Raw genomic sequence first — 13,572 nt, forward strand, 5'->3', positions numbered from 1 at the left:
TCCACTACCCTGAAAACTTCATTAATTTTGATGAATGATTATCATCATCTGAACGAGACAAAGCAAAGAAAGATCTTAGTTTTCTGGTATAAATAACACAAGCCCTGCTACACAAAAATGGTATCTCTGAACATCTTGTTTGGTAGGCAGACCATCAGATTGTTTCAGGTGCATGTAACATCAATCCCAGTTATGCCAAAACAAGGGTTTGATGGTCATGCATATAATATTTACCACATGTACACTCACTGTTTTACAGCCAATGACTGGAAACAAAATGATTTGTAATCTGGCAATTCATTCATGCATTATTATGTGATGCTTTGACTTCAGAAATCAATAATAATGAAACAAAAGCAGAGGCAATGGAACTTGAGATTTCAGAAGCTGAAGTATTAGCGCCCTCCAAAAAAAAAAAAAGAAAAAAAAAAGCAAGAATAGGAAGTAGCTCAAGAATGTAAGATGCTGATGGTGATGTGGAGCTTAAAGGAAAAATACCAGCAGGTAGAATTATCAAAGCCAATCAGATCTAATCTCTTTGCAGCCTTGAGGTAGCAAGTGTCAAGATTTTGAACAGTGATTAAGTTGAAGTGATGATATTTGATTAAGTTTTCCATTACTTGTGCTATTAGGGTGTTCAGCATATAGGTCCTACCTGAATATCAAATAGTTCCAGTAGGTTTTATGTTGGTTTTAACTTTTTTCGTTTCCGTTTTTTACCTGATTCCCTAGGCCTTCCTGTTAACATAAGGGCAGGGCTGGTAAAAAGCCCTAAGGTAACGCATTTTGTTGAACACTGAAGTAATAAATACTCAAACCGTTTACATTTCAAAGAAACCTCATTATCCTTTGCATTAATGTAATAACTTTATAACTTCTGATCTGACATTCAGTTTACAAAGTAATTACACAAAAGTAAAAAAATAATAAACCAAGTTGGCATTGCACACATCATTTCCAAGACCCATCCATAAATATTGTTACCATGCTGCAATTAGTATTTGCTTTCAGCTCTACAGTTCAACTAAATTCAGCTCACCATCCTCTTGCTAGTGCAAGTGCTGCTCCTGTCAATAATTAAATCCCAGAAATTTGTATTCTTTCATTACAATCATTTCTACTCCATTTTTCACACACACCAAAAAGAAGTCTTCAGCTTAAATTCTTAACTGCTTAGTCTTTGGCCATTAAAGACATTTTGAAAAACTGAAATTGAGCTCATGAAAAATTTTTCCACATACAAGTCATAGAAAGAATATCAAACCATACACACAGAAAGTATCACTTTTAATGTGTTTTTGTCTACTCATAATTCATCCTAGTTTGAGGTAAAACACTCAGCTTGTATTACAAATTGATGTGCGGTAAGAATCACAGCAGAGGCCTAACTTTGCTTTTACACAAATTCTATTTTTTTTTGTTCTGTATGTAGCAATTGTAGTTGAAATTTGCTTAGACCAGATTTATTTGTCTATGCTAGATGGAAACTGTACAAAAAATTCCTCCTTACGCAGCAACCTATGAAACCTATCACCTCTGGGCAGCCTTCATCCTATATTCACCTGCTCTACACTTTTATTCTGGGGCTGGATCTATTGCATCCCTAAATGTCCAATATTGGTGAAACCAAGCTTTTGAGTCTGTCTTCAGCCAAAATTGAGAGAATGGGAGCAGTCCTTTCAACTGTAGCTGTTTTCCAGAATCTCTCTCAAGTCCTACATTAATCGTACTCTAGGATGAAAATTTGAGCCAAATATTTTAGGTGGTTTTATGAAAGTCACACTGAAAATAAGCAATCTTCCCCAAAAATCTTTTCCTGTGCTAATTCAAATGCTGTCTTGATAAGGCAAACATGTTTAATGTGACAACTGAAAATAAATTCTGGCCTATACATGAGCAGAAAGACAAAGGAAACAGGCACTGTTGTTTCAAAACTCCTTACTTCTGAATACAGAAGTTATTCCTCAGTGCTTTATATTCATTTCAAGGCTATTTTCCCCAAGGTCAAGTAAATCTCAGCCTTAACCTTGTCTCTACAAAGTCAAAGAAATTAGGCAATGGGGTCCACCAACACGCTGCAATAGGACAACCTTTAACTTAGTTAAGCAAGACTTGAATAATATTGGGCATTTACTTTTATTTAAAGGCTAACCTAATGAGAACTGAGACAATTTAAACTCTTAATCCAAACTATTTATCCAGCACAAATCCTCCCTTAATTTTGCATCGTCAACACAGAGAGAAATAGCTGGGAGCTCTTCCACTGAGTTCACTGGAAGCAAAGTTGCTTTACATTCTTTACTAATATAAAAACAAGGTCCATGCGAAATAAGCATTAATACAAAAATAAAAGAAAAACATACCAGTTTCTTCTTCTCTATAATCTGAATTAGTATTTGATGATGTACAGGTGCATTCCATATGCTCTTCTAATCTCACCAGAACTTCTTTTAATTTTGGCTTTTTTCTAACATATTCCACTTTTGCCACCTATAAAATATGATGAGGTATGTACTGAAACACAGTAACGTAGTTCAGGATTGAACACAGGTAAATATATACCTGTATTTTTGAATGAAGCCAAACCCATATAAAATGTTAGCATACTAATCACCCTTTATCTTAATTGTGCATTGTGTAACTATTTATAGCACAGAATATTTGTTCATCCAAGTTCAGCAGTTTGAAACAATCTTCTTTTCCCCCAAGAGATAAAACAATTTCCCATTCATGTGGGTTTGAGGTTTTAAGCAACTCAGTTTTCACATATATCAGAATAAACTTTTATATATGTATTCAAATCAATGTTTGTTCTGTAGATCATCACTTTTAGTATGTTTTTGTGTACATGTTGACCACTATACTTCAGCTGAAAGCTAACAGTGAAGCTGTTAAATTGGGTTGGTTCGTAATATATTTTTTAATTTACAAATTGGTGTTTTCAAAATCCTTTGAACATAAAGTGCCCACTATTCAAAGAACTAGAATCTGAAAATCAGCTTAGAAAGCAGCACTCTCAGTCCTTCCAGCTTCTTGCAGTAACCTGTGGCTTGTTTAAAAGAGCTCCCATGCACTGATGTGCAAGGGAACTACCACCCACAGGCTGGACCCAGCTTTTGGTTGTATTGCAGATAGCTGGCAGGTACATTACTGGTCTTCAATCTATCCAGTGGCACTGCTCCACTTCATGCCAAAGCAATGGCATCCTTAAGGAAGGATGCCAGAGGGCAAGCTGAGGTTGGAGGAAGGAGCATGCTGGAGAAGCTCTGGCCACAAGCCAATCTTGCATTTGAAAGAAATCAACGTAGAAGGGAAATAGGTTGGGGTGGGGGGCACTAAATGGGACGACAACCTGACTGATTTGGGGCCTGTTGGCTGGGGAAGACACAGGGTGCAGGAAGCAGGAACACTGCCATGCTGGGACACTAGAGGAGATGGGCCATGGACTGCTGGGCACAGAATCATGCCATGTGTCACAGGTCTGATGGTCATGATTGGGGGTATGGCATGTTGTGCAAGGACATATGGCATAATATGAGAAAGAAGAGTACTACACAGTATGTAAGAGGTCCAATGTTTAGTTGACAATTGTGTTTAAACACCTGAATAATAGGTGGTAGCCATTCATTTAGCTGGTATAGATTATCTTCTAGCCCAGGAAGAGAACATAGATCACAGATTTTTAATTGGCTTCATTCACTCTGGCTAGCCTACCCTGGGTTACCTAACCTACTCAAATCAAAACCCTTGTGCGATGAAAGCAGAGGATAAACCTAAGTGATAGAAGATGAATCAGGCCTTATGCTGATAGAGAACATCTCATCCAGAAGGAATCTTTAAGCTGTTTTTCTTGCAATCATGGCTTCTCAACCCTACTAATTATGAATCTTCCATTTGACAAAAGGGGGCTATAATGTGTTTGTTCCAGGGAACATAATACAGATATGTATTACTGTATACAATGAGAAAGAGGAATGAAAAGAATGAGAGGAGAGGCTGGTTCCCTCTGAAGAAATCAAATGACAGAGCTATGAAGTCCAGTCAGTATAACAATAAAATTTCCGGTTACTACCAAACAACCAAAGCATTCACAGTTACACTAGAGTCTCCTGGTAAGGGTTTACTGGCATTTTTGGTGTGATTTTAATGCTCGAAATCATCTTCAAACTATGAAAACACTGTTCTCTGGTCCTTCTAAAAGTGGAACAAAAAAGTGGTCAAAAGTGGAACTCACAAAATGAGTGCTGGGTGAAAAAAATCATATTCCCAGTGAAAAAGCACATTCCCTGTTCCCAGAAACTCTGACTATGGACACCAACTATTAGGGACCTACGAATGACACTAACATAAGTTAGAGTGAAATCTCAGCCTTATTGAAATCAATGGGAGATCTGTCACTGCTTTCAGAGGCAGGATTTCAAATCCACATTTTATTCACTGCCTCTTCTGTCAGCAGGATCTGAAATTATTTGCATTCACCCAGCAAACAAGAGCTGTATAGAGAAAGAGGTAGTAACTAAAATGTCCACATTCAAGATGTTTTCCAAAAGTGTCAGCTCTCTATATAAAAAAACTAAGAACTGGCCATGACATGTAAGAATGCTTTTACTGAAAGATTAACTATAGGTTGAAGCAGTATGTTTCAAAATCTTTTATCTAAAAACCCAACTCCATCGAGCCTTTGAATAGAAAGATTTGAAAATATATAGTTCATCTGAGTCATCCAGCATCAAAGGATGACTAATCCCTAAAATTTACAAAAACAAAGAGTAATTACGACACCTCCATCACCAGAGACAAAGAAAGAGACCCAGCAATCACGAAACAGCTTTGATATCTGCCATGCTTATTACAACTGTTGGCATAAACCAGCCTTAATGAAAATTACATGCAACAAAAATAAACTGTAATCAAACTTTTTAAAGTCTATCTCTGTTTTACTTTGCTTTTCAAATTGAAATATATATGCAGTTCCTGTGGCTATTTGGTACTGAAAATAGTAAAACCCAAGAAGATACTTTGAAGAACAGGTTCATAAGCAATTGTAGCAGTCAATTGAAAGATCTGCTCTTTACTATACTATAGTTAAAACATAATCCAACAAAAAGTTCTGTGGCTTTATTTCAGGCTAGTTAAAAGAAACATGTTTTGTGATATACTGTAAACAGACATACTGTAAACTGAAGCAACACACAACAGATTAAAATTGTTGTTTGTGTTGTCTCCTAACACCTGCTGCTACACAGGATCTGCAACTTATAATAATCTAAAATGATAATGGTTGTATGTCTGATCTTCAGTGGGTAGAAACAGGGCCAGCTATGCTAATAGCACAGAATTTGACTTTCTGTCAGCACCTTTTTTTTCATTGTATTTTCCTCCCTGGTGTTTACCTTAGACAATTACTGCTACATGTATTACTAAATGCTTTGAGGTCATCACACCTAAACAAACTACCCATATCAACATCCATTTCTTTTACTTGTCACTAATGCAACAAAACGAAGAATGGTGACAATACCTCCTAAACTACAGGACTCCATAAATAAGCTGTGCACGGCCCTGTCAGTCCCAGGGGCTGTGCACAGCCCTGTCACTGCCCAGGGGCTGCGCACAGCTCTGTCACGACTCCCGTGAGACCGAAAGCACCGCCCGCGCCCCGGGGCCGCGCGCAGCCCTGTCACGGCCCCCTCACGGCCGGGGGTTGTGCGCGGCCCTGTCAGAGCCGGCGGCAGCGGGGCACGCCGGGAAACGCAGTGCGGGCGGCGCGGGGCGGGAGGCTGCCGCAGGGCATGCCGGGACGGCGGCGCGGAGGGCGGGAAGAGGCGGGAGCCGCTTGAGGGGCGGTTTCTTGGCGGCGGGGCCGACCGTAGCGTTGCTGCATGGGCCGTGGAGGGGGAGTGGAGGGTGCTGCAGCCGCCTAGCCGCCCTTCGGGGCGGGATGGATTCTTGGGGGTCTTTCTGCCTTCTCTCCCCTGAGGGGGGAGCTGCCAGGCTTCTCCCCCTGCAAGGCAGGGTGCAAAGGGCAATGGTGGCCTGGCGCAGACCCCCCACCTTGGCCCTCCCAGGGCGCCTCTCTGAGACTCGAGCTCTTCTTTGCTCCACCTGGGTCAGGGTTTCCCCCGTCCCCCCTATCCTTAAATTTACTTTTCATATCTACCAGCTGGCCCTACCCAGGAGGTCTGACTGCATGCAGGCAGTACCCTTCAACTAGAGCATAGCTTATAAGCAAAGTGCGGTTTATTCTAATGATAGAAATGGAGTCATTGAGGAAGAATGTTCTGAAGACTGTAGACATTATGTACAGGCATTTTACCTGCATGTGCAATTTGTTCTACAAGGTCTAAACCCCAGATGCTTTGTAGCTCTGCCAAACAACTCGTTATGACTTCCTCCATTTTTGCCCTTCTCTCTTCTAAATCCATTGCTTTACAATTCTCAAATGATTGCTGAGGAGTAGCTTTTCAATCTTTTTCTTCCTTTCCAGCTCATTTTCTCTCAGCATTTCCCTCCTATTTACTTATTGTAGGACTAGCCTATGTTAAATCTCCCCAAAGCAGCTCAACATAGAATGTTCAGAAATGGTAAAAATCGGTATGGCTATGGCCCAAGGCCAAGCAGAAGGTTGAACAGAGGTAGATAGAATAATTTAGCTCTATCTTCTCAGTTTGGAAATGAATATTGCTGCCAACAACTGTAACACTCAGCTTGGCTATTCAAAACTTGCAGTACAGGCATGTTTTGCTCCATAATATTAACCATTTTCTGCTGCCTTGATCAAAAATGCACAGAACATTCTGTTCAACATTATGAGAAACCTGTTGGAAAGACTCGGGTCAGAACCACCCCAAACAAACAAATGGTCTAGTACTTGGAAAGATAAACACCTCTCACTATGTAGAAGCAACCAAAAGTATGGATGTTACTGAAATGTTTTCTCAAGGAAGAGAGGAAATGTATTTTTAAGTGAAACCAACACCCCTACTCACCAATCTATGTCACTGTTTCTCTGTCATAAGGAGAGAAATGCAATACTTCATACCAAAGAGCAATTCTCAAACCAGTTGATCTATTTCAATCAGATTTTTATAATGCTGTACAGGCACAGCTTGCTGAATACAGATTTCTTTAGGACCGGGAGGCTGTATCCTTATGGGCTCACAGTGCTATAGTGCAGGGGAACCCATGTTTTATGTATCTACCCCATGAAGGGGGAACCTCAGAAGTCCCATTTTAGGGGAGCTGTGTCCCAGCACCACTGGGTTGGGGCCTCCCTACAACCACAGTTTTACAAGCCCATTTACGGTACACCAGCACCTGACCAGGCTCAGTGAAGGCAAGTAAGGGCATCCCCCACGGCTGCCTTTGAATCAGATCCCCAAGAAAGGAATGCCCAAATAAAGCACCTTTGCTGCTCCCACCACACTGGAACGGCTGTCTCTCTTACCCTTGACCACAATGGCCCTCAGTAAGACAAAGAAAACATCCTTTGCTTTAGCCTGTTAGATGATGCAAACCCACTTGCTGACCTTTCTGGGTGAACATTTTTCTAGTGTGAATGGGCCAGCTATGATCTCACTACCTTGTCAATGAAGAGGAAGTGGGGAAAGCCTTTTCAATGTTGAATCAAAAGAAGGCTTTTATGCAGTCTGACATCAGGGGAAAACACAAGACAGCTTTCCAACCGCATTGCAGGAACAGCCCAGAAGGCTCTCCAAAACTGCTCCCCCTACCTTTCCAGCGACCCTCACTCTGGGCCAGCAAGTTAATGGCATGAGCAGACATTCGGCTCTAAACGTAGGATTGGCAAAAGGCTCATAAAACCATCAATTATATCAAAGTTACAAGAGGATCTGACTCTGGAGGGCATAAATATGGATTCTGTTCAGAGATTTCTGGTGTGACAGTGGGGTCAGCCTACAACCTTTACAATGAACATCCTGTTCCTGCTTGACCTCTTGTCCTTTTTTTCCCTTCTACTTAATGACTCTTTCGAGCAGTCTTGGAGCTTGGAAAAAAACGTTCTCCAAAGCTGGCTGACATATATTGATATTGCTGGTGGCAATATATTTACACAGCCACAAAAAGCAGCTGCTCAGCTGAGCCTACTTTTAGCTTGTGCCCTATTAAAATGAATGCAAATCTAAAAGCGCTAAAACTGTATCAGTGGACTGAATGAGAAACAGAGATTTCAGCACAGCAATGAGCTGGGGAAGCAGCCCCAGTAATGATGTCCTGCAAAGCTGCTGCCAGCAGTTGAGTTTGCAACTAGGCTTTCAGGATGCGCTTGGGGTGCCCTGGCAGCAGAGGACTGCCACAGCCAAGCCTCTCTCTTTCTCTCTTTCCCCTGTCACTGCAGGGGTAGGTAGCAAGTACAAAGCCACTCTGTGGTACATAATCCCAGACCACAAGCTCACAATATGCAGGATAACTCTTTGCTGGGCATCTCCAGCTGTTTTGTATGTATTAGTTGCTATACAAAAGTAATTGGAAGCAGTATCAAACACACAGATAACAGCACTGGATATTATAATTCTGGTTCAGGAGGCACTTTTCTGTTAAGCTCCCATTCTAAAAGGCTTACAGCTGTAATGCATTAACTTCCCCAGTTTGTTCTCAGCCCTCAGTTAATTAAACTGATCCCAATTTTTTCCTCATTTCTAATTGTTTCTGCAAAGTGTACCAAAGAAATGGTGGCAAGCAAATGTAAAGGATAATTATTTTTAGAAACACTGAGGAAATGTGTTCAGATGTTTCTCCAGCTTATTTGAGTGTGAAAATGCTTTTCAGACATTCAGAAAAGGAAAAAGAAAAAAGTCCTGCTCAGATATATGCCTGTGTGCATGAGAAACAATGAACTGGCTCAGATGTCACCCTTTGTGTCTAAAGCGTACAGTGCTACACAAGTTAACAGCACCTTTCTTAATAAGAAATCCATTGCAAGTAGAGTGAGCAGTGTGTTGTGCTGGGCAATTTTATGTTCAAGAATGTTATTTTTTTAAACAAATTCCACCCTTAAAATACTCTAACATGAATTCACAAGTTTAACAATATAAATGGTTAGTGTAAGTCTAATCTCCTTCACACAGATGTAAACCAACATTATTTGTTTAAACATTGATAAAAATTAGAACACAGTGAAGCCCAATAACATAAGAAGTATTTTGCATAATATTTACTGGAAAATTGCAACAGGGAGAAATGGATTTTTTCTAATGATTAAATACAGCATGAAGCCGTTGAGTCTTCTATCCCTAGGGTAAGATAATTTGAAACACATTTTTTCAGATCAAAAGTGTTATGTTGTCAAATATAAAAGCCCAATTTAGGCTGCATAATATTTAATTAAGAAAACAGCATTCCATACTGTGATTTATTTTTTTTTTTTTAAGTCCAATGCCCCTTGAGTCATTTTATCTCCTTAACTTCAAGATCTGTTCTGTGCAAGATCATGGGAAACACAGAATCAACTTTATTTTCATTACAGAAGAAGAAAACCTAAAGGGAATCCTATGAGAATCAAATCCAAACCAAACATTTTCCAATAATCATGTAATTTGTAAAGGCCATCTGCTCCCTCACAATGGAGAGGAGCATTGTATCTAATCCACTTGCTATGAGGAGGGATAATAAAGATCAGGTAACACAGGACAGCCACAAGAATACCTGAAGCTCTTACATGTAAAAGAAGCCTCTCAGGGCCCCGAAGTCACTATTTGCTCACCTTGACGCTTCTGTGATGTATCCGTGATGGCTGGCATTTCACACTGCTGGTGTTGCAACAGCCCGTACAACGTTTCACCTCCACGCAGGGTGGCCATATCAGGAAGTTGGCAGAGGTGGGATCAATCTGACTCCGAGGTATCTCATATATAACCGTCCGTGTTTTGCAGACAGCCGGGATGGCTTCCTCTGCAGGCGGAAGAAATTCACACTTCCAGGTGAACAGATGCTCTCACCTCAGAGCACCCAGATACTTTACACCACCAGTTTATGACTGGCAGCCTTAGCTGGGGTTTTGAGACAGTGCTCTCAGCTCCCATTGCTTACTCATAAGTCAGTACTGTTTGCCTGCCATTAAAATTGGCGTGCTACACCAGAGAAGGGCCTGAGTCACTCCAAAAGGCCCTGCCCTAAAATGAGGGTTTATAATAGTCTGAGTCTCAACATAGCTCGGAGCACACACCATCAGATGACAGTGCTCGCTCTTTAAAACTGACAGCAAGCCAAGGGCTTCTCCAATACAGCTTCTTAGCCACTGCTCAATAGCAGCTGTTATTTTACAATATTGGGGCTATCATTGCATATATATACTGTCACACAAATGTGCAACACATTGCAAACACCACCACAGAAGTTGCACTGAGAATATTTATCTCACACCCAAATTGGCTAAGCTGGGAAACCACCTGCACCAGCTTGAAATTTCTGAGTTCTGGGTTTCCATTTCCACACCCTTAACATCCGTGTATCAGAGAGCTGGCTCCATCCACCATCCCAAATGTCAACTGCTATTCTTTCTCAATTAAATTATCAAAGCTTTGTACATGTTGGATTTTATTTGATTTTTTGAATGAGGCAAAATCACAAGAGTAGCATGACCAAAGAGCTTGCAATGTAATTTTTAGTTAATCCAGTATTCTGCTGGGCTCAGCTAAGATGAGCTTGTAGACAACTGTTCTAACCACATGAGGATCAAAAAGAATAGCTTTGTGCTGCTGCCGTGGATGGTGCTGCCATGAAAAATCCTAATCACTTATCTGTTTCAACCAAGAGACTGCCCAAGAAGGAAAGCTGATTAATTCAAGGGGAAAACAGTCCAGAAAATAATAGCAATGACATGGACAATTTGTTCAGTAATTTCTCTGAAGGCAGCTTGGACTTTTTGCCTTTCAGTTGAAGCACTGATAGTTTTAGGGTAGATGGGGCAGGGAACTAGGGCACTGCCTGCACTGCTTCAGCAACTTCTGATGTATAAAAAATTACGGCCTGGCCTGAGCCTGCAACATGAAAATCTAGGCTTGGCTTTGGAAGAGAGACATTTTGATGGGCTAAAGAGAGTAGAAATTCTTCTTCTCAATCCCCAACACCACGGACTCAAGAAAATTAAAGGATCCAATACTGCAAGTTAGTTGACAGCTCCTACAAGTTATTGAGCATATCCTGTTCCCACTGACTTTTATGGGGAGGCATTCAACACCTTGCAGAGTAAGGTGCCAAGTGCAGCAGACTGTTTCAGAACTGCTGTTCTCTAGAGGCATTTAGTGTGACGAGTGCACTTGCCAACTCACACTGCAAATCCATGTTGACAGCATGCTGTGCTATATACTTCATACAACCATAGCTTCAAGGTAAAACATATTGACTATGAATTATCTATAACAGGTAGGAATATGGATATTTTCTGCAGACAAGTGGAATGGTAAAAGGGTCAGATCTAATCATATGAACAAGCATTGCATACAAATCCCGTTCTAAAATTCATTAACGTCTCTTTAATTTTATATTTGGGCTTTGCTGGATCATCATTAGTGTTTTTTTAAGAAAAAAATCCCTTGTAAACATGGCTGGTGCCATATTAAAGATGGAAATCAATGCCCCAGCACTTCCGTCAATTGCTTTTAATTTTTTGGATAAACTGTTTTTTTTTCTTTTAAATAAGGAGTCAAGCTGTTTCCTTTTGTACAGCTTCTGTACTGAAAACTCTACCAACTGTTGATGTTTTTTAAAGCACACTGCTGTAGCTGTTCCCCACATTATGAATTATAAACTGAATATCACAGCATTTTCTAACCAAGGTCTAACTTTCTAACATGCTGCAACAAGAAGCTGAATGTAAAGAATTTGTGCTTGTCTGTCTCCTATGGACACCCTCCAGAGGACAGCTTATCAGGCAACGGCTCATTTTGTGCACACAAAAAGGCAGAAACTAGAAATGGCCTTTTCCCTTCGTGCGTGTAGCATTTTTCCAGTAAAATGTCCTGTTTGGCTGACCAAAAGCACCCCCTCTGTTTTTACTCTATGTACAAATAACTTGTTTCTTACCAATGCTTCTTTTTCTGCGAATGGGCACAGGACGATTTTCTTGCACATGTTTAGCAGAATGAACACTGTAAGATCTCAAGTTTGTTTCCGAAACATCATCATAGCCTAAAATGGGAAACAAAATATTAAACCTCAGCTATGTTACAAGCATGACTGCCACTTCAGTGCTGTTCTATACATATGTTTTGTTCATATGCACAAGACCAAATTCTACTGTAATTAGTCTAAGGTAACTCCTGTGAGTGCAATTGCAAAGGCAGAGAAGTCGTTAGCATTTAATGTCATGTATAAGCACGCACAATTTAACTCTAATATCCGTTTTACTGAAAGCCCCCAGTAACAGTGCCTACTCTGTGACACAGAACCATATCCAAAGACAGACAGTTGCATTTTCATGTGAAAGGCATAATACAACCTTTCTTACTGGGAAGGTATAGAAATAAGAACAAGAATATATCACTTAAAATGTTTCTTAGAAGAAGCTGCTTGAAGTTCTGGCATGAGACTACAGTACTAAATACAGTATTACACACCAACAGCAACAATACTGCTTCTGTAAATTTTCTGTTGCCTGCTTTTAAGGACAATACTAGGACAGAATTAAAAGCGAAAAGTAACTAGCATGGCTTTCCTTTTAGCCTCTCTGTTGCAGAACAAATCCCCTGTGAAGTATCCTAACCTTTGGAGGGGCATCTGAAGCTACTGCAAACTCTGGGACTGCATCCAGGCTTGTCTTGTTCCCTAAATAAGCCTACCACATGGGTTAAAGGGCCATGAGAAAAAGCAAAGATGGAAAACTTGGCATTTCATTTATCATAGAAAACAACAAAATAACTGCTCCAACTATTTGGTTTTGTTAAGTGAAGCAGTCCAGGTCGTGTCCCCTGCGGTGGGGTTCTGAAAGCAACAGCATGATCTGCAAACAGGATCAGGAAGACAGAAGCAAACTGGGCACTGCCTATAGATTCTAGCACTGCTAAACTCTAATTTTTAGCACACATGCTGCTTGGAGCCCCCTCTGCAACATCACTGGAAGGTTTCAAGGTTTCACTGCCGACTCCAAAGAAAGCTGTGATACACACTAAAAAATGTAAATGATTATTATACAATAATCAATTACCCTGTCCACATGCTACCAACATCCCATAGTCCTCTATCACGCTGCTTTTAACCCCACCATTCTCCCTGCTACCTGTATGCACAGGTCAGAATATGCTCAGGTGACTTTGGAACTTTTATGCCCAGCTTTGTTAGCAACACAAATTATATGGGACTGCTCTACAAACAAACCACCTTCTTTCCTCCTTGCTCCAAGAAAACCTTTCCAAAAGAGCATGCAACTGGTGAAATAACCTCCAGAGCCTGGTAAGATATAAGGACAACACTATTTTCAGCACCTCAGAAAGAGCTCCGTGCCTTAAGGCATACTTTTGCTCTTTGGAAAATGGTATCATAGGTAGTTAAGAGAACATGAAATGGGAGATCCAAGAGATAGTACCAGGCACACTCACTGGTCCATCCTATTTT

At 40.6% G+C, this 13,572-nt stretch overlaps 1 protein-coding gene across 6 annotated transcripts in view; it reads right to left on the minus strand.

Annotated features, from left to right (window-relative positions):
• PDGFA (platelet derived growth factor subunit A) overlaps nucleotides 1–13,572 on the minus strand; it is a 34,271-nt gene that overhangs the window by 12,581 nt on the left and 8,118 nt on the right. For 4 of the 6 annotated variants that reach the window (XM_062588213.1, XM_062588210.1, XM_062588214.1 and 1 more), the window contains exons 3-5: nucleotides 12,046–12,150; nucleotides 9,725–9,912; nucleotides 2,364–2,490 (exon numbers count right to left, since the gene is read on the minus strand). In XM_062588213.1, coding sequence (XP_062444197.1) covers nucleotides 2,364–2,490; nucleotides 9,725–9,912; nucleotides 12,046–12,150 — 420 coding nt within the window. Of the gene's footprint in view, nucleotides 1–655; nucleotides 739–2,363; nucleotides 2,491–9,724; nucleotides 9,913–12,045; nucleotides 12,151–13,572 lie in introns of all 6 variants that reach the window. The other 2 variants (XM_062588211.1, XM_062588212.1) reach the window with 1 other exon arrangement.

This window comes from Rhea pennata, chromosome 15, assembly GCF_028389875.1.
Source record: "Rhea pennata isolate bPtePen1 chromosome 15, bPtePen1.pri, whole genome shotgun sequence".
Taxonomy (NCBI): domain Eukaryota; kingdom Metazoa; phylum Chordata; class Aves; order Rheiformes; family Rheidae; genus Rhea; species Rhea pennata.